General features: G+C 38.2%; 1 protein-coding gene across 8 annotated transcripts in view; it reads left to right on the forward strand.

Annotated features, from left to right (window-relative positions):
* The window catches only part of PDLIM5 (PDZ and LIM domain 5), a 214,358-nt gene that overhangs the window by 185,486 nt on the left and 7,343 nt on the right, over nt 1-21,529 (forward strand). For all 8 annotated transcript variants that reach the window (XM_065878302.1, XM_065878297.1, XM_065878295.1 and 5 more), the window contains one exon: nt 13,623-13,797. In XM_065878302.1, coding sequence (XP_065734374.1) covers nt 13,623-13,797 — 175 coding nt within the window. The remainder of the gene's footprint in view (nt 1-13,622; nt 13,798-21,529) is intronic.

The following is a 21,529-nucleotide window of genomic DNA, read 5'->3' on the forward strand; positions in this document are numbered from 1 at the left end:
GATAAACCATAATGGAAAAGAATATGAAAAAGAATATATATGCATAACTGAGTCATTTTGCTATACAGCAGAAATTAACACAACATTGTAAATCAGCTCTACTTTGATAAAATTTTTAAAGAAAGAATTATTACTTCTTATTATTACACACCTGTCTTTGTAAATAAAGTTTTATTAGAGCACAGACATGCTCAATTACGTGTTGTCTGTGGCTCCTTTGGTGCTCCAGTGGCAGAGTTGAGTAGTTGCAACATAAACCGTATGGCCCACAAAGCCTAATATATTTACTCTCTAGCCATTTACAGAAAAAAAATTACCAACCCTAGGTTTAAACCACAGGAATAAGTAAAACTATGCTTGCTAATTCTGCATAGTAGATGCACACTTTATTGGGGGTCATGAGCAGTCTTGACAGGCACTAATCCTAAAGCACTCTGTTCACTTTGATTGAGAACATCACCCATAAGAAGATAAATTCTTTGGGGGCAGGTATCTTATTCTTGGGTGTATCTTTCATACCAGAAGAGTTCCTAGATCTAAAACGTTGAATGTGCTCGCTAGGTAGCTCTTGAATGAGTGGATACTTTATTTCTTTTAACCATGTTAAGATCTTATGTCAGAGTATAAAATAATTGACATTTATGAAGCATTTCTTACACATTCAAGGAACTATAAGTAAACACTTATAGTACCTTATTTAACCCTCTCACACTTTGAGGTAGTTATTATTTTTGCTGTTTTACAGATGAGGAAACTAAGTCCCCAAATGATGGAACTTCGAAGTTCACACTAGAAATTAGAAGAACGAGGAGCCCAAGTGTCTCTTAATGTCAGTCATTATGCTAGAGATACTGCTCCCTCCAGCATAAAATAGCTGAGCAATGTTCTCTGCTTTTAAAAGATATGAAATTCAAGCATAACTTTGGATAATGATAATATAATTTTGTTTATTTTAGAGATCTAATGACTTTAATTGAGAAAGATACCTTAGAGAATTAATAGTAGTCATGGAAACGTAAGGAGTATCCCAGGTTTTACATTTTCCAGTAACTTGTATTCATCATTAGAGACATATTTGGTATTGTTTGACATGGGGAGCTCTTCTTAAATTTTCTTTCCCTTTCTGCTTCAGTTGTTTTGCCTACCTTAAAAGAATCCTATTTATATGAGCACTCAAGTCTGAGGTCACTTTCTCCTTTATTTCTAAGACTAGGTTGCTTTCTCACTTAAATGAATAGGTGAACATTGGTGGGAAAATGGTAAAAAGCCAAGCCCATTTGGATTTCATGTTACTTTGGCAATAAAATATGTGAGAACTCTAGATATAATGTGAGTATAAATAATTTTAATATATGTCCTTATGGTTTTCTCATTCAAATATGAGTAAAATTCTACAAATTTAATATTTTAAATAAATTCTTAGCTTACACAGTCTGTATGAGTTTACCAGTGATCCTCTTTAGTACGCCTGAGGTCATGAATCATGTCTCAGATTTGTGGGGTTTTTTAACTATTTTATCTGATTTTGTTTTGTTTCTTTATTTCCCCCCCTCCCCTCCCTCTCTCTCCCTCCCCCATGCCTCTCTCTTAGCATGAAGCACATTGAGTGCCCCTGATTAGAGCATGGTCTTGTCTTCCCATTATAAAATTCGATATTGGAACAGTGGTATTGAGATGATTTAGAAAACTCTGTAAGTGATAAATAATTTGTTGGTTTTTAATAGAATGTTGGCAAAAACAGATATTTTTTAAAGATCTGTTATCTTTATTTACAAGGTACAGACTGTGTTTCTTTTAGTTGTAACTCTGACCAAATGAAAGTTTTCTATGTAAGGTTAGTTAGTAGGGTGATAAAGGCAAGTCTTTGTATCCCGAATTTTAATGATGTGTGAAGCAAAAAATTGAAAAAGAAGAGAAAACCTAATCCAAGTCCCCACACTCACTTTAATTAAGACACGCGAGATCTGGTTTAATCTGCGTTCTTAAGAGTTGAAAGGCTGGTTGCTAATGGAAGAAACAAACCTCCTGAAGTTGCGGAAATATTCGATACTTTGAGGCTTGGGTGCACCTGTTCCAATTCTTTATGGTGTACATACCAGCATTCTCCACTGCTTAGGGAAATGATAATAGTTTAATCTGTCCAATTTTGCTTTTAATCATTGAATTAAAAATTTTTTTGATTTCACTTAACAAAAGTTGTACAAACCTCTCTAGAATGTATTTTCCTCTGGTCCTAGATCTTGGCTTAACATTAAACCTTTTCTATTTCTACTGGATATGATTTCATGCCTGGATTATGAAGAGTAGACTGTTGTTTATGCTTTCAACGTAAGGGGCTTGACAGACAAAACGCACAGATTCTATGCTTCTCATGGCCACCATCTATTTGAGGCGGCTGGGGACAGGACAGAGAAGAACGCGCTTGCTGCCCGTGATAATATGCAAGTGTGTTGCCATCACTGCTACCCAATTTATTATGTGTAAAATTTCTACCATACCTTCGTGAACATATTCTCTGAGATGTTGAATTATAATGCTGTATCTCCCCAAGAGTGCCAGAGTGTCACTGTGATGTAGCCCAGTTATTTATATGAGGACACCATTAGCCTCAGTGTTTATAACAGGAATATCCCTTGTGGTAGAGCCAGTTGTTTTTCACACCATAAAACCTCACATATGACTTCTCGGTCCAGGCTGTAAACATCTGTCCTTTTTCTTTTGAGGGAGAATGTTAAGATTCTTAATTTCAGCCTTATTTCTGACTTAATGAGAATGAAATATTACAGGATTCTTAAAACATATTTTATGGTTATCCATAGATTTACTGCTATAACTTTCTCTGTTGCTTCCTCTTAATTCAAATATAGTAGTTGAAATATTTACATCCATATAGTTTGTACAACAAAAATGGATTCAACATTTAATGCTACAGACCTCTTTGTCTTTAGCAAAAGCATTAGATCTATAATTATATTTCCCTTTCTGAAGCAGTTTATATAAATTCTCTGAAATGTTTCTCAAAACATAAAGAATTAGCTTTATAGCCATATGTTATATTTTAAGAACTTTGAAGCCATTAATTATAATGGCTGAAAAGGATGGACAGCCAGGTCGAGGAAAATAAAGTTAGATCTCTGTAATAAACTTATATATATATATATATATTTTTGCGGTACGCAGGCCTCTCACTGTTGTGGCCTCTCCCATTGCGGAGCACAGGCTCCGGACGCGCAGGCTCAGTGGCCATGGCTCACGGGCCCAGCTGCTCCGTAGCATGTGGGATCAGAATCAGTCCCCGGCATCGGTAGGCAGACTCTCAACCACTGCGCCACCAGGGAAGCCCATAAACTTATCTTTTACAGGTACATGAAGGACTTAAAAGTGATAATCTAAGATGTTAGGCATACCAGGGCAAATAAAAAAATAATGCTTTCATACATTATTCCTAAGTTTACCATAGCAGCCTTATTAGGAAAATTAAAATAGCAGAAGATAATCATCATTATCATTATCCCCTCCTTCTAAACTGGTCTAGAAGTTAGTACTTCCACATTTAGATCACAGTCAAGAAGATCTGCCTTCATATTTTCTTGGGTCAAGGTAGTGCCTGGCAAAGAGCTTGGCACACAGTAAGCACATAATAAATATTTGGTGAACGAGTGCTTAGGGACATAGGCTTTGGAGTCAGATAGAATTGGTTTTGGATCCCATGTTCTCTACTCTGCTTCTTTGGCTTCCATGATGCACTCTCCTGGGTTTTCTCCTACCTCTCTCTCTGTTCCCAAAGTATTTCCGTCATTTGTCCTGTACCTTCGGAGCTTTTCTATTTCATGCCACTCTTCCCCTGAACAATTTCATTTATTCCCACAGCCTCAGTTGTCATCAGTATGCTAACTCTTGAATCATTCTTCTAGCTCAGATCTTTTTCCTGAGTTCATATATTCAGTAGACTGTCTACACTTAGATGAACCACGAGCACCTCCAACTCAAAAAAAAAAAAAAAGGCTTGAGCTCTGTGAGGGAAAGGACGAAACATGTACACCTACTCTACTGGGTACCTGCGTATAACATAGTACCTGCCACACCGTAGGCTGCAGGTATACGCTTGACTGAATGGATATCTGTAATTAAACTGATTATCTTTCCATCATCCTAGCACTAACCCCACTATAACATAATTGACTAATTACTGGTCTGTAACCTTCTTTAAACTCCATGAGGGCAGAAATCCTATCTGTCTTATTTGCGGCAGTTAAGCCTAGCGCATTATTTGGTATATAGTAGTTATTCAAAAAATATTTGCTTCATTTTATTGCTGTACATGTCTTTGGGCAAATCACTTATCCTTTCTGAGCTTTGTATTCCTGACCCATCAAACAGTAATAATATTACCTTATATTGTTGTTGTAAAGATGAAACAATTCAGTTTAATATGTATAAAATTTTTCTTTAACTTTTTACTATAAAAAAAGTTCAAATACACACATAAACGTGTAACTAGAGACTTAGTTTCTTCTACATGTATATTGCAAGGAGTGGGGAGATGGAAAGGATTACAGACTAAACGATTTAGGAGACATACACCAAATGTAGTATATGGACCTTCCTTATTTGGATCCTGATTAATATTGTGTTGGGGTGTGTGTGGTAAGCCGAATAATGCCCCCCCAAAGATGTCCATATCCTAATATCCAGAGCCTGTGAATATGTTATATTGCATGTCGAAGGGGAATTAGGGATGCAGATGGAATTACGATTGTTTATCACCTGACTTTAAAATAGGAATATTATCCTGGTGGGCCCATTGTAATCACGAGGGCCTTTAAAACTGGAAGAGGGAAGCAAAGAGAGAGTTAGAGTGCTGTAGCATGAGAAGGACTCAACCTGCTGGCTTTGAGATGGTGGATGAACCATGGTATTTGGGCAGCTCTAGAAGCTGGAGAAAAGCAAGGAAATGGATTTTCCCTAGAGCTTTCAGGAAGAAACTCAGCCCTGCCAACGCCTTGACTTTGGCCCGGTAATATCAGTGTAGGAAAACTGTAAAATAATACACTTGTGCTGTTTTTAAGTCGATGCGGTTTTAGTAATTTGTTACAGCAGCGAGAGAAAACTAATACAGAGGTTAATCAGAAGTAAATTGGAAAATTGGTTATTTGATAATGATAAGGAGATTTTTGTTTTATTTTAGGTGTGATAATGGTATTATGGGTAGATTTTTAAAAAGAGTACTCTTAGAAATGATGTTGAAATATTATGGATTAAATGATAAATCTTGAATTTGCTTCAGGACAGTTCAGAGACGGCAGGGGAGTGAGCGAATATAGTCGAAACATGATTGGTTATCAGGTGATACGTTGTAAAGCTTGATTTTTTTCCTCTTTATTCAATTTTATGGGTTTTTAAAATAATGAATTGTTTCCGTAGCATCCTCTAAAGATGATCAATGTGGTTTTTTTACATTCCAGGATCATTGTGAGTTCATGTTAACTTATTTGAAGTATTTCAATCCTTTGTAGTTATTATTATTATTAATGCTCAGGCTGTCTCATCTGCTTCTTTAAGTCCATTTGATACAACTCTAGTTCTTTGATAGCGTTCTTGCTTTCTACTTCGACAAGATATTCTGGACTTTCCATGTTCATTGTTTGTCCCAATCCTAGAATCAGCAGTTTCTCTAAGGAGTCTGGTTCCTTTCAGTGGGAAGACAGTAATTTTGGTGCCAGAGTCATTCATTCTCTAAACAAAGATTTGTTAAGCAACATGCTGGGGACTGTTCTAGGTGCCAGAGATACAGCAATGAACGAAACAGACAGTGTCCCTGGCCTCAAGGTGTGGAGAGAGAGATAAAGAGCAATAAGAAGAATATAAAATATGTTAGATGGGGATGATAAACCAGTTAAGGAGTATAGAGAATGCTGGTTTGGAGGGAGAGGGTTGCTGTTTTATGTAGGGTGGTGAGAGAAAGCCACCTTGGTAAAATGGCCTCTGAGCAGAGAACAGGAAGGAAATGAGGGAGCAAGCCATGCAAGCAGCTGGGGAAAAGATTTCCAGGCAGAGGGACTAGAAACTACAAAGGCCCTGAATTAGAAGCATACTGGCCATTTAGAGAAATAGTAAGGAAGACAGTGTGCCCTGTAGCTCGTGAGCAAAGGAAAAGTGGCAGATCAGGCCAGAGAGGTTGCGGGAGTCCGATTCTACAGGACCTCTGGTTTTAGTTCTGACTTCGAAGGGAGTTGTTGGAGGGTTTTTAGCAGAGGAGCAGCGTGACCTGATTTAGTTTTTCCTGGCCTCTATGTCCTTGGAAGGGTAGAGCAGGATCTTCAGGCAGTCACTGCAATAAGTTATCCAAGCAGGAGACAATGATGGCTTGAACTGGGACGTGCTCTGGACGTTGTAAGAAGTCATCAGGTTATATATTTCTCATATTGTCGTGGGCACTTCATCTTTCAACACCAACTTGCTCTCCTACTGAATGATATGTTCAGCAATTCAAAAGCACTACATCTAGTAAGAGTAAAACCTTCCTTGGAAGACGCTCAGCGGCATCTGTTTGTTTAGGGGGATATCATCCCCCAGCCCCATTTGACTTATGTTAAGTTTCCAAGTAAGGCTTGACGTAACGTAGTGTTTTTTCACCTAGTATATGCCAGTAATAAGAATATTTTGCTGGTAGTTGAATAATTTGACTTGAACCAGAGAGTTAACTGATGAATTTCATGCCTGTTCAGGTACAGCCTGGCCAGATATTTAAATATACATTATAATCTTCACTACTCTTTTTTTTTTTTTTAACAACATTGGTTTAGAGTTAACAGCTGTTTTTTAAAAAATATCATATGACCCACCTTATTCTTATCTTAACACCTCTGTATTTATTTATTTATTTTGCAGCATACGGGAATCTTAGTTCCCTGACCAGGGAGTGAACCCATGCTCCCTGCAGTGGAAGTGTGGAGTCTTAACCACTGGACTGCCAGGGCAGTCCCTAACCCACCTTATTCTTAATATAGTTGGAAAACATCTGTTTTCAGAGAATTCACACATTGTACTACCTGGAATTCTAATGGTCTTAATCTTTGTTTTCTCTCTGGAAACTTTATGTATATAAACAAGGGCCTTTTAGTGAGCTCAGCTATATTTGAAGCACATAGTAAATAATTAGATAATTTCTAATTCCTTATATGTTACATAGTCTTTATAACATAATACTCTACAAATCCCCAGTAATACATTTATGTGGCACATTACTGAGAAGTTACTTGGATAAACTTGAAAATCACATAGTTAGGGCCTTAGAATGGTTAGAAAAGAAAATTAAACCTCAGGATAAGATTGCGTAAAACTTGTGTTAACTAATTTGCTAAATGATGCAAACTTGAATCATCTGCTTGGGGAAAAATGCAATTAAGGTCTTTCTAGAGTAAAGAGTTTTCACTTTATCTTTCCAAGTGATATACCACAAAAATGTCCCCAATAACAGGAGGTACATGTTCTACTAAATTAATGAATATCACGTGGTTCAATTCTTTAAAATTCTTTATCACCAATTTATAGTCTATAGTCCAAAAGAAATGACCTTATTTCTTTGTAGTAAATTAAATTTCATGGTTAATAAGTCAGTGGTCTGTTCGCTTTTTAAAAAAGTATTGCCCCTTAGAATTCTCAGATATATCGCTATGACAAATATTTTAAAAACTAGCAACTCGACATATTGTGCGTTGGTTAAATTTTACTTGATTAATTTGACAACTTTACATATTATATACTGAGAAAGTATTCTAGTGTGCTGCTAGGTTTCCCACTAATTTATTTTAACTTATTTAATGATAATCTTTGTAATCTTAGGTTTGACTATCATAGTGCTAAAAACAAAAGCTTAGAATAAGTATGAATGTATGTCATTCCAAACCTTTAAGACTCATAAATTATCATTCTAAAGTTAATAAAAGATATCTCACTAACACTTAGTTTGGAGAGTAGCTACTGGCTTTAAATTTCTCGATGAGTTTTATGATGCTGAAATATATTTAATACAAAAGAAAAAACATTAACTTTTAAATGTGGTTCCATTGGGATAGAGATCAGCCATGAAAGAAGCCTAATTTAATGGAAGATGTCCAAGATTAAGATTAAAAAGGAAAACTTGAGTCAAGAACTAACCTCCGCTTCATGTTCTCATTGTGACACTTCACTGACTTACTCATTATTCAGTTTGAATAAGTCACTTAAATTTTTGTGACTTAGGTTCCTAGATTATGAAATAGGGCTAATTCAATGCTCCCATTTAATACCTCTATTAGAACTTAAAAGAAAAATCTGGTTTTATTACAGATAAGTAGATTGAGGTCTTTAAACTGCTATCTCTAAAGAGATGTATATTTTTTTCTACATAAAATTTATTTTTATGGCAGGTTCAATAAATTTGAAATATTTTGGTATCTGTACTCCCTGTGGAAGACTGTTTTTGTCTGTGTGGTAGTGCAGGGGTTTTTTTTGTTTTTTTTTTTTTGTTTTTTTGCGGTACGCGGGCCTCTCACTGCTGTGGCCTCTCCCGCTGCGGAGCACAGGCCCCGGATGCGCAGGCTCAGCGGCCATGGCTCATGGGCCCAGCTGCTCCGTGGCATGTGGGATCCTCCCAGACCGGGCCATGAACCCGCGTCCCCTGCATCGGCAGGCGGAGTCTCAACCACTGCGCCACCAGGGAAGCCGGTAGTGCAGTTTTATACAGAATTATAAAGGAAGCTGGGCTCATTTTGTGGTGCTTCCCCTTTTCCAAAACTTCACCTTCTTACACCTCCCTCTCCCCAATAAGCCAAGGGAGCAGAAGCCAGGGAGTGGGCACTTGACAGCTCAAAAGTTGCCCACTCCTGTGCTAGAGTAGTGAGAAATTCAGTCTGAAGAAATGAAACAGCACTTTATTCATAAGGGAAATAACTGTTCCTTGGAAACGTTCAGGGCTTGGTAAAAATTAACAAGGCTTGTGTAGCTTTGTGTGAGGACCAATGTACCAGCAACACAGCAACAAAACGGAGATGTGAGAATTTCTATCTTATCCAAAGTGGTTAAAATGGGGCAGTAACAAAAAGCAAGGCTTTTCTTCCTCCCAAGGAAGGAACAGCAGTGAGCTCAGAGCCTCTTTATATGTGTTTAAGACACAGTCACATGTTTCATGTTTAAGAATGGCTTCTCGTGTTAAATAAGTTAGTTCCCATGTACCTTCTCCTTGAAGCATGGGCCAGATGGATTCTGTCCCATTTTACAATGACTGATGGGGAATTACTACACTCTTTTATTGCTAAAAATGTCTCAGTGACTCAGTACTTTAGGGCTTATGCATAGATGTGATGAAATAAAGGCATATGGCAGATGAAAGGGTTTGACTCTCTTTGAGGTCTGATTTTCAGATTTTTCAGTTGGTAACTTTCCCACTGTTTGAAATCCTGAACCTAATCCATATTTTAAAAATAGCTATCTCAATTGTGTTCTTTAAAAAGACAAAATGAAAGTGATTCGGAACCTTTCCTTTTTCATTTACTTGATTAAATATTAATTTTTTGCCGCCTTCTTTTTTTTTTTTTTTTGCGGTACGCGGGCCTTTCACTGTTGTGGCCCCTCCCATTGCGGAGCACAGGCTCCGGACGTGCGGGCTCAGCGGCCATGGCTCACGGGCCCAGCCGTTCCGCGGCATGTGGGATCTTCCCGGACCGGGGCACGAACCCGCGTCCCCTGCATCGGCAGGCGGACTCTCAACCACTGCGCCACCAGGGGAGCCCTGCCTTCTATTTTTAAGGCAGTTTTCTGGTAATGGGTAGAAAGAAGTTAATAGAAGGAAGCTGTCATTTTACAGAGTTTATCATTGATTTAGGAAGGAAAAATTTTACAGGATATTGATAAATAGCAAATATATTACATAGGTGGAGGTGTTAAAGAAGTTAAGAGGGACAAGAGAACACTTCTGACTGGGATAATCAGGGAATACTGGGGAAGAAGATGCAATTTCCATGAGCCTTACAGAATGGGAAATCCATGAGTAGTCATGGAGAAAGGGACATTTCATCGACTGTGCCTCATAGAAGCAGGGCCTGTCACGGCATGTCCAGGGGACAGTGAGTAGACGATAGCGTAGTGTTTAAGAGCACAGACTCTGGAGCCAGACCGCCTGGCTTTAGGGTTGCCCTTAATTTGCTGTGTGACCTTGGGCCGCTTTCTTAACCTCTCTTTGCCTCAGCTAGAGTAAAAGTGTGGTACTAATCATGCCTAAATCATAAGGCTGTTGTAAGGATTTGAGAATAGTGCCTTCAAATAGGGACGGCACAAGTTAAATGGTAAATAAAGATCACCGAGTTAGATGATAATGGCGGGGATGTGGGTGAACATAAAAAACAAGGTTGTAAAGAAGATTGGAGTGAGCTCATGCAGGGACGGGACTGTCAGGAATGCATAGAGTTTGCAGGGAAGAGTTAGGGAAGCTTTATAAGCAAGAAAATAGGATCAGAGTAGTGTATTTGGAAAAATAATCCAGCAGAGTAGGCTGAAAAAGAGACTGAAGACAGACTGGTTAGGAGACTTGTAATCGTCCAGACTTGAGGGGTTCAAGGCCAGGACTCAAATGCTGGAGCATGGGTTTGGATTAAGGGACAGACCTTGGAAACATTTCCAAGGGAACAGTTCTTAGGGTCTGGGGGCTGACAGGGACAGCAGAGCCAGAGGGCCATGCCTGAGTAAGTGGGAGGATGCAGACATACAGGAATAGTGAGGATGAGCTGGTAATGTGCACAAGCAGATGAAATCCATGTTGCCTGTCTGGAATTTAAAGATAAGAACAAGATTTGCGGCAGTGAAAATGCATATCTGCATTTCTCCAAGAGCAGTCAGGCCTGGATCTAGAAATTGAAGGAGCACTGTGCTATGCAAGCCAGTGAGGGAATTAGGAAGAGAGTAGACAAAGCAAACATTACAGTAACTTTCTTTTGCATTTCTGTAAGAGGAAGTGTGAGTCTAAGAGAGTGAAAACGTGTTCCTAATCCAGTTGACTCACTTGAAACATGGGCACTAGTCGAGCTCCCTGGCCTGTAAAGTGCCATTTCACAGCTCACGTGCCAAGCAGGGTGCTGGAGGAGATGTGCTAGGAGTTTATAAATGCAGGGTTTCTGGATCTACAGTTGCACATCATTGCAAACAGGCTTTATTCTCGTGAGGGAGAAATAGCCTTTCAAGTATGCTAATTAACCTTATCCAGTTCTAACCATGCCTTTAATGTGAATCCCGTCAGCACACATGCACACGTACATACGTACCACATACATACCACACACACATACATACACACACAATTTATATTATTTATATGCTTTTCTTAAAAGTTGTTCCTTGTCAACCATTAGAATATATGCCTTTTCTCTTCCACTACACTTTAATCACCTGTGGGTAAGTAGCAGGCCTATTGGTTTTAGTCCTTCGCAGTTTTTGCTGTTGTTCATTTATGTATTGATTCCACTTTACTCATTCATTCATTCATTTATTCATTCCAGACACTGTATTAGTTGCTATGGTGAAGAATAAGACATAGTTCCTGCCCTCAGGGAGCTTACTCTCTAGTTGGGGAAGAAAAGACACAAATATATGCAGTAGAGGCAATAATCTAGTCATTCGGAAAATTACGGGAACATGGGAAAAAGACTTTAATCTGGATTATGTGGAAGGGGAAGCAGGGAGAGATAGTTCAGGGGGGAGTTGTGGAGCAGCTGACTCCTGGGCTGCATCTTTTTTTTTTTTTTTTTAACATCTTTATTGGAGTATAATTGCTTTACAATGGTGTGTTAGTTTCTGCTGTATAACGAAGTGAATCAGTTATACATATGTTCCCATATCTCTTCCCTCTTGCGTCTCCCTCCCACCCTCCCCATCCCACCCCTCTAGGTGGTCACAAAGCACCCAGTTGATCTCCCTGTGCTATGCGGCTGCTTCCCACTAGCTATCTATTCTACGTTTGGTAGTGTATGTATGTCCGTGCCACTCTCTCACTTCCTCCCAGCTTACCCTTCCCCCTCCCCGTGTCCTCAAGTCCATTCTCTACGTCTGCGTCTTTATTCCTCTCCTGCTCCTAGGTTCTTCAGAACCACTTTTTTTTTTTTTTAAGATTCCATATATATGTGTTAGCATATGGTACTTGTTTTTCTCTTTCTGACTTACTTCACTCTGTATGACAGACTCTAGGTCCATCCACCTCACTACAAATAACTCAATTTCATTTCTTTTTATGGCTGAGTAATATTCCATTGTATATATGTGCCACATCTTCTTTATCCATTCATCTGTTGATGGACACTTAGGTTGCTTCCATGTCCTGGCTATTGTAAATAGATCTGCAGTGAACACTGTGGTACATGACCCTTTTTGAATTATGGTTTTCTCAGGGTATATGCCCAGTAGTGGGATTGCTGGGTCATACGGTAGTTCTATTTGTAGTTTTTTTAAGGAACCTTCATACTGTTCTCCACAGTGGCTGTATCAATTTACATTCCCACCAACAGTGCAAGAGGGTTCCCTTTTCTCCACACCCTCTCCAGCATTTATTGTAGAGAAATGCAAATCAAAACTACAATGAGGTATCACCTCACACCAGTCAGACTGGGCTGCATCTTAATGAGTGATGGTTAGTAGGTGAATAGGAAGAATGGTAGAGAAGTGAGGTGAGGACAGGCTGTGAACAGATAGCCCCATTCACAGGGGGAAGTGAGCCAGTTTTGTATTCACTGTAGCATGAAGAGAAAGGCAGAGGGTGGTGACAGATGAGGCTGTTCGGCAGGCAGAGACCACTGGAGGGACCTGTATGTGGTGCTTAGAAGATTGGACTACGCTCAGTGGTCAGAGAAGAATGAGATCCTTGAAATGGTTTATGCAGAGCTGTGATCAGATAAGATTTCAGTCCTCGGTGGCAGTGGGAGTACGAATTTAAGGAGGACAAGGCATTTGGTGGTTAGTCCAGGTGGGAGACTTTGAGGACATGAACCAGGACAGTATTGTAGGAATGGAGACGAGGGGGCAAAATCAAGAACCATTTGTGATGTAAAGTCAGCAGGACCCATTATAACCACAGAGGAGGGAGAGGAAGGCCCTAGGATGCTTCTTATGTATCTGCCTTATATGACCGGGTGACGGATTTCACAGTCTACTTAGGCAGTACAGGAAGAGACAGAATATAGGGAGTTCATTTTTGCTTTTATCTTCAACACATTGAAATCTTTAATGTGCTATGACATATTTTGAGTTAAATCTAATTAATGGTTCGCAGAGATGTCTGGATGACTAGAAATATTTCAACATCAATATTCAACATTAACCATATCTCCTCTTGGAAGCAGAGGTGACTCTGCTTTTCCTACAAAACCCTCTGCGGTCATCTGTCATAACTCTTTCACTGGGTTGTAATCCTTGAGTTTTTCTTTTTTAACTCTGTAGTCGCAGTCCAGTGTGTGGTCCGTAACCTCTCCATAAGTGTGAGTGAATGAGTGAAGAAGTGAGTGGATAGATTATTTTTTAAAGTAATGTTATTATCTGATTATTAGGAAAAGTTTATATTTGGCTTGTTGTCATTCTGATTCTTCTGTTTTAACTCCTAGCACCTTCTACCGGAAGAGTCGCAAGCAGTGGGACATCCACAGGAGCAGTGGCATCAGCCAACTCAGCCGAAAGGCAGCCCCAGCCCAGTGATGAGGACACTTTGGTGCAAAGGGCCGAGCACATTCCCGCAGGGAAACGAACTCCGATGTGTGCCCACTGCAACCAGGTCATCAGGTTGGTTATTTGATTTTAATTTTTTCTTGAAAGGACTTAATACCAATATGGATTTTTTTTTAATATTCTGGAAGATTAGAAATTTTATTAGTGAAAATATTCTTGCTGTATTTCTATATAATAGTATTGAAGTAGACACAAATGAATATATATACATTTGTTAGAATCTATTTTAATAAAAAGTAATTCTGGGCTCTGTGATAATAAAACTAAAAATACCAATCTAGTCAGTTATTAATTCCTATCAGATCTAAGGGAAAATAATGATTAATGTGGCTTTTCAGAGAATAATAAAATATTAAGACTCAAAGGGACCCCAAAGAACTCCATTATTTCACAAATTATAAAAGTGAGGACTTTCATTTAGATGAAAAATAACTAATGATGTAAAATAAAGAACTTTGAGTCCTTGAGAAAAGAAGATTGGATTTTTGAATACCTAAGCTCTAAAGGATATAATTACCTTCAGATCTATTCATAAATGCTTTACATTTTAGATTAGGTCATAATCTGCTTCTTTAAAATATTTTTTATCCCAATGTGTTTTATTGTTTCTTTAATTCTGATAAGCAGAAAAGGCTAAAAGTAAGCTCTTAAGTGAGTGTATTACACTGGCACTTATAAACCTCAGCGTTTCTGAACAAGTGACTTTTAAAACGTTATGGGGGGGGCTTCCCTGGTGGCGCAGTGGTTGAGAATCTGCCTGCTAATGCAGGGGACACGGGTTTGAGCCCTGGTCTGGGGGGATCCCACATGCCGCGGAGCAACTAGGCCCGTGAGCCACAACTACTGAGCCTGCACGTCTGGAGCCTGTGCTCCGCAACAAGAGAGGCCGCGATAGTGAGAGGCCCGCGCACCGCGATGAAGAGTGGCCCCCGCTTGCCACAACTGGAGAAAGCCCTCGCACAGAAACGAAGACCCAACACAGCAAAAATAAATTAATAAACTCCTACCCCCGACATCTAAAAAAAAAAAAGGAAGAAGAATGTTATGAGGTTTAGGTGTGAATGTTAATGCAGGGATCCCACCAGAGGAGCCTGTTGCCTCTGTGAGTTGTCTTGTTGGCAGTAACAGATGATTACTTGAAATGACTGCTCAAGCTCTCTCCTCATTTTTAGTTTACCTTGTTTTGTAATAGTTGAAACAACAGCGCCTCTAAAGCTGAAAAAGGTTAAGACTTACTTGCATTTTCCCCTCCTCTCTTACATGATTATTGCTTAGGATAATGTTTCTAGTTACTACTTAAAATGGAGCACAGGGAGTCTCAATATCTTATTTAAGAACCAATTATAAATATTCTTCTCCTTAATTCACTATTAAATAATAAATGTGTCAAGAGCACAGCACAGAGTACATGATTTTTTGAAAAATAGCTTTTGCCTTTTAAAGGTAGTCTGCGTTCATTGTGACATTTCCAAAATATAGAAAAACAGAAAGCGAAAAAAGAAGTTCATACATAATTCCACATCCCAAGGTAACCACTATTAGTATTTTAGTTCACACTTTTAAAACACGCACACATAAGGACAGATGTTGTTTTACAGAAATGAAATCATGATATTTTGTAAGCTGTTATTTTTCCCTTAGTTTGTATTTTCCACAGTGAGCACCTGCTGTATAAGAATTAGCCAGCAGCAGTGGGAGGGGTAATAATGGTTTATGGGGAGAAGCAGAAAATCAGTAGAAGTTTCCAGAGTCTAGCACAGTATCCGACACACAAAAGCCATTCGAAGAGTGTTTGACCTGAACAGATCATACATGACTGTAGACCCACTCACCCTTCAGATCATAGTATCAATTTGGTTAGAGACATGTTTTTTAAAGTACTACTATAGGGTCTTAACAGAAATATTTAAACTATTATAGAATCTAGTGTGGTACTGCTTTGTCTCAATAAATAAAGCAATGTTTTTAATTACTAACTCTATATAGGGTTATGTTTTTAAGGTTAATATTAATAAAAATAAGTTTTGACTTGTAACATTGTTTCTGTAAGTTATGGTACTTTGGTTATGTAGACTGGTTTGTGGGGATTCTTTAGTCTGGAGAAAAACACCCTTTATGGAGACATGAGTCACTGCTGTTTGTGTCCTGTTGTAATAAGCAAGTGATTACTGGATGGATTAACAAAATGTCAAGCCATATCAGTTTCTGATTCTTGTTGTCTGATTATAAAATTCTGTGATATCCTGCTATCACCACTGCCAGCACATCTGAAAAACTTAGTATGGAGAATATATGAAGATCAAAATAGAAATTACATTCCCCACCCCTAACTGCCATGGTTTCAGTTTTTAATGCACAGTCTTCTGCCAAGTAAAATAAATATTACGTTAAAAACATGAATGGCCACCACTTACTGCCCCCTCATCTGTTAAATTTTATACTACTCTGGATTATCTCTGCACTTGTTATCAGTTAAGCATTAGAGCTTCATTTACCGGAGAAGTTAACAGGAACAGGTATTAGCTCATGTCAAGATCCTATAACAGTAATTAACATAGCACATTTGCTTGGTGCTCAAATGCTAAAGCAGCTTGAATAGATTGTGGTCAGTTCAGAGAGCTAGTCAAAGCATAATTCTAGTTCTTGGCCTCAGTGTCAGCATCACTTACCAAAGCAAGGAGGCGTTAGGTCAGGTGACATTCTCTTGGACACCTGTTTTAAAAACAAGCTGCAGTTGTAGGCTTGATACTTTCAGTATAGAATATTGTAACCTGGCAGAACCTGAGAAGTTTAAGATTATTTTATAATTTATATTGTTGTTTGGTTTTCCACAGTGTAATTTACATTATTTGTTTATAATTTATATTGTTTTATATTTATTTTCTAAATGTTTCAAATTTTCAAAAATATTTTTAAGTAAAGGCAAACTAAGGCAAATTTTATGTTTTATTTTATTTTTATTTTAGAAAAGTTCATTGTTTTTGGAAAATCTCAGAAACCTGGATCACTGAATGTTAGTACTGAACTGATTGTCTCTTATTGAACATATTTTTAGCTTAAAACTCCATAGATCATTTTATTTTCATCTAATGTTTATAGTTCTTTGGTTTATTTGAATCTTGAAAAGATTATGGATGTTTTGCCTAAATTGTATTATTTCGGCAATACTTTGTTTAGTAATTTTTAAAAATATATTAAAAAAAGAAAACAAGTGCAAGTTGCCATACTGGCACCATAGTATATAAATGTTAAGAGGCAGTCCCTGATTTCATGTATTTTATCATCTGGAGACCTGAAATAGATAACCATAATGCAGTAATGTAAGTGTCATGAGCAGTACATAGTACCCTGCTAATATAAGTAATATATATGTACTGCCCTTATAGCCATAGTAAGGAGTCCTGAATCACGGCACTGAGGAAAAGTCATGAAATAGCTATAGGGCTCTAAATTGTCATAGTTGTAAAGTTCAAAAATTAATCCTGCCTCAGGAAAATCTTTAATAATGGGAATTCATTTTGGTGATTTCAATACTTATATGCATATGGATCTGGTATGATATGTCACATCTTCTGCTTCAGTGACCCCTGTAGCCAACTATCAGATTCCGTATTTATTTTTGAGCATGTGAGTTATTTTTTATGTGGCTTTATTTTTAACTTTCGTTAATTAACTTATTTTGATTTTTTTTAACTTTCTTTTTAACTTCTTTTGATGCACTTAACTTCTGGTTAAATAAAAAATTTTAACCTGCAGTGGCTGGGCCCTGGAGGATTCTAGCTTTCCAGTTCATGATCCACATCATCTCAGAGAAGTTGCCTAACTTCTCTGATGTTTTCTCCATCTATTTATAGAGTTAAGTTCTATCAGTGAGGGTTACTGTTAAGAATTAAATAACAAAGGGAAGCAAGAAGTAAGCCTTTGAATCAACAAGGCTGTATGCTTGTTATGTTTGAATCAACAAGGCTGTATGCTGTATGTTACCTTTGAAAGTTAAGGGAGTAAATCCTAAGAGTTCTCATCAGCAGGAAAAGGTTTTTTTTTCTATTTCTTTAATTTTGTATCTGTATGAGAATGGTGGATGTTCAATAAACCTATTGTGGTAGTCAAAAAAAAAAAAAAAGAAAGAAGCGTTTGATTTTCAACCTAAATCCCTATTAGCTGTGCCTGTTGAAATTAGCAGTTCTTTTCACCTTTCTGACTAAGCTGTTCTTTTTCTCTGAATTATTCCCTTAGCATCCTTCCCTACCTTTCCTTCCATTATTAATAATTTTTCTTTTTGGCATCAGTCTCACAGAAAATGAACAGGGTGAAAAGTTCCACGCCATAGCTCTGCTCTCTCAGCCAATCAGTGCTTCAGCTGTCTCCCCTTCCTTCACTGGTCCGTCAGCAGGGATTCAGGGAGGTTCATGGATGCAGAGGGCTCTGAGAGGGAGCTGAATGCTTCATTCCACTGTGCAGTTAAACAAGCCTGCCTTGCAGTTCCCAGACGGAAACCCAATCCTACCTGGGATAAGAAGAGCGTATTCTGTGCATCCTGTGTTAATGAATTTGTTAACTTAGTCTCTGCTGACACAGACAAGACAGGACTCTGTTATATATAGATTTTATTGTTTATACATAACTTCAGTGGCATTGATGGGGAAGATGCTCTTTCAGTTCAGCCGAGGAGTATCTGCACAGAGCCTGTTTATGTAAGAAAGGAAGGCTGGCAGGAGCACAGGTCACTGTCAACTCACTTTTTTACTTTTTTTTTTTTTTGCTTTATTTGCGGTACACGGGCCTCTCACTGTTGTGGCCTCTCCTGCTGCGGAGCACAGGCCCTGGACGCGCAGACTCAGCGGCCATGGCTCATGGGCCCAGCCGCTGCGCGGCTTGTGGGATCCTCCCAGACCGGGGCACGAACCCGTGTCCCCTGCATCGGCAGGCGGACTCTCAACCACCGCGCCACCAGGGAAGCCCTCAAATCACTTTTTAAAGGTGCAGAGAGAATTTCTTTACTGTCGTTAAGATTGTTCACTATTCAAATGTGACAAAGAAACTTAAGTAAATACCTCAAAATACCCTTTCAGTGGGTTATTTATTTATTTATGTATAGTGGACTCTATCCCAGAAAGCTTTCAAAAAGACTTTTTAAGAATATATGAAATATAAGAAAACCTTCTAAATTACAAAAGGGAGCAAAAGAAGAATGAAAATCATGGATGGGACTATTAAAAATGAAGCCTGGAGAAAAATTTGTCATTTTGTCTGGACAGTAATGACATATATACTTGCCTATGGTTAGACTGAATTTGGCTGTAAGCCTTCTAGCAGCTGACAAAACAAATAAAATTAATTTTGCAAATTACTGTTCAGTGAGATAAAAAAATAAAATCTCTTGCCCAGAAAAAGCAAAACCGTTCTTGTTACAAAAACCTGAAAGGAACTTCTCCAAGGAATCCATGTAAAAACAGCCATGTGTGATCTAACGAACAGCACTCTCAACCGGAACTTCCAGAAAGAGCAGGGGTGGGTTTCATGGAGCTGTTTCCTTTCACAAGTGTCAGTGCAGACTGATGGTGTCACACTTAGCACCCATCATTAAAGGAATTATCCTGTGGGACGGGGCAGGCCCAGTCTGCTCCGATTCACAGAACAGGGTTCTCTGAGTTGATCTCAACACATATTTTAGAAAGTCTAGAAAATGCAATCAGCTGTTCTTAAATGTCTTTTTTTTTTCTCAGATGAAGTTTGTTAAATATTTGGTAGCACTGATGGGCATGTTTCAGGAGGAAAACTCTTTCTTCCAAGTGCATACTGACACTTCTGCTTTAACAGAAAGTGGAAATTGAGATTGAATTGACTTCTTTTGCAAACTGAAGAGTCAATAAGGATACTGGCCTCAGGGGCTATCCACCCTTGTGGATGAGCTGAAGATGTGCCCTGATAAATTCACCCTCGTAAATAGTTTAGAACCTGCTTTAATGTCCAGGCAAATCATAGCATAAAACCCTAAAGTTCTACCATACTCTAAATTTACACAGTAAATTTAGCCTGGCAGATTTTTCAGGCCTACATAACGAGATACCTACCTGGTGGAAAAGCTAAGTGCTCTCCTAAAACTTTGTCTGGCTTTGAGCATTGTGACTCTTTGGCTTATCTTTGAAAGTAAACTACTTGCCAGGTATATACTGAGAAAATGAAATGAACTCTTGAGTAGGACTGTAGTTTATAAACCAGTTACAAGTTGAGGGACAGCCTACCAAAATATTTGGTTACAGAATAAGTGATCTGTAGCCCTTTTTTTTTCCTGGCAGGAATTAGTTAACAAAGGCATTCCTTGTTAGTGGTAACAAGAATGGTACCCTAAAGTTTAATAATAATAATAAACTACTTTTCTCAAATGTTAAGAGAGTTGCATGCACTAGCTTATACAAAATGGTATCATATTAGTAATAAGAAACAAGTTAACAGAAAGTAGGTAAAAAATACCCTCTTATTCCCACAGAACACATTTTAATTATTCATCAAGGGCCTTTCTACTTACCTGACTCTTGCAGAGTCAGGTAAGTGCTGGTTCTGAGAAAAATGACAGTGTATTTGCAAAGAATTTCCCAATGGAAGATAGTTACTGAATATCAAGGTTTCTGTTGTTGTCAAAGGCTAAAAAATGTTTCGACTTTGTGATGCTCGTTACTGTGACTTTTCCCACTAATAATCTATCTAAAAGTCAGATATCCTATGCTTACTAAGAATTAGATACCCTGTGGTTACTCAGTGATGATAATTGATGGTAGTGTGATCAGAGACAGAATATCATTTGACTAGCGCAGTGTAATAGAAATCAGGAAATTCAGCTTCTGGCCTTCATTCAATCAGTGATTTTATGATATATGTCATACCTTGTGAACATTCTGTATCTCAGCTTCTCCATCTGTTAAACTGGGTTCATAATAACTGTCCTGGTCTGTCTCACAGGAATGTTGCATGGACAAATTAGATAACTGTAAAAGTGCCTTGGAGGTAAAGCCACTCTATGAATAAAAATTAGTGTGATGTAGCTACTGAAAAGTATGTTGCAGAGGCTAGAAAGGTTAATCTCCGCAGGCTTCATGACTAGATAAATCTTCATAATGGATTCCTGTCAAGCAAACCAAACCCATCTTATCAGTTCATGGCTGTATAGTATTTAATGGAAAAAAATCACTTTACAAACATTTCTTACCTTGATACAAATGTACATTAAAAATCAGTCATGTTTGAATTAAATAAAACCTTTCTAAGTAGCTTCAAACCGTCTCTAATACCCAGTTTATAATTTCTGTAGTCATTTTGGAGGGGGAGGATTTGGTGTGTCTAACAAAGTTGAGAAATAAGTATAAGAAACAATGTATGGGGAAGAGAAATTGACTAGAATGTTTTTTCCAGTAATAATTGTTACTGTTTTTAAGATGCTGACATTACCAAATTGAGATTTTTTTCCTTTTTTTTATTTTATGGAAATTTCAAGCTCTCCTTTCTGCCTAGCCCATATATATTTTTCCTGGTTACTTCATTTTCCGTCACAGTTAATATTCTCATTCTCAGTCGTAATCATGATGCACTCACTCATTGCAGCTCAAAAACCCTAACTACCAAATCCCTTGAATGCAGAAAACCAGGGGGCAGAGATGGCCTTTCTTGAAGGAATCCCTTCAGTGCTTATTCCTCTCTCCTGTCCTTTTCACTTCAAGGAGCAGAGTTCCTATGTAAATTTCCAGCACCCCTGCGAAGGACAGTTGAGCAAGTATTTAATTGTTTGGAC

The sequence above is a fragment of the Phocoena phocoena genome, chromosome 5, assembly GCF_963924675.1.
Source record: "Phocoena phocoena chromosome 5, mPhoPho1.1, whole genome shotgun sequence".
NCBI classification, from domain to species: domain Eukaryota; kingdom Metazoa; phylum Chordata; class Mammalia; order Artiodactyla; family Phocoenidae; genus Phocoena; species Phocoena phocoena.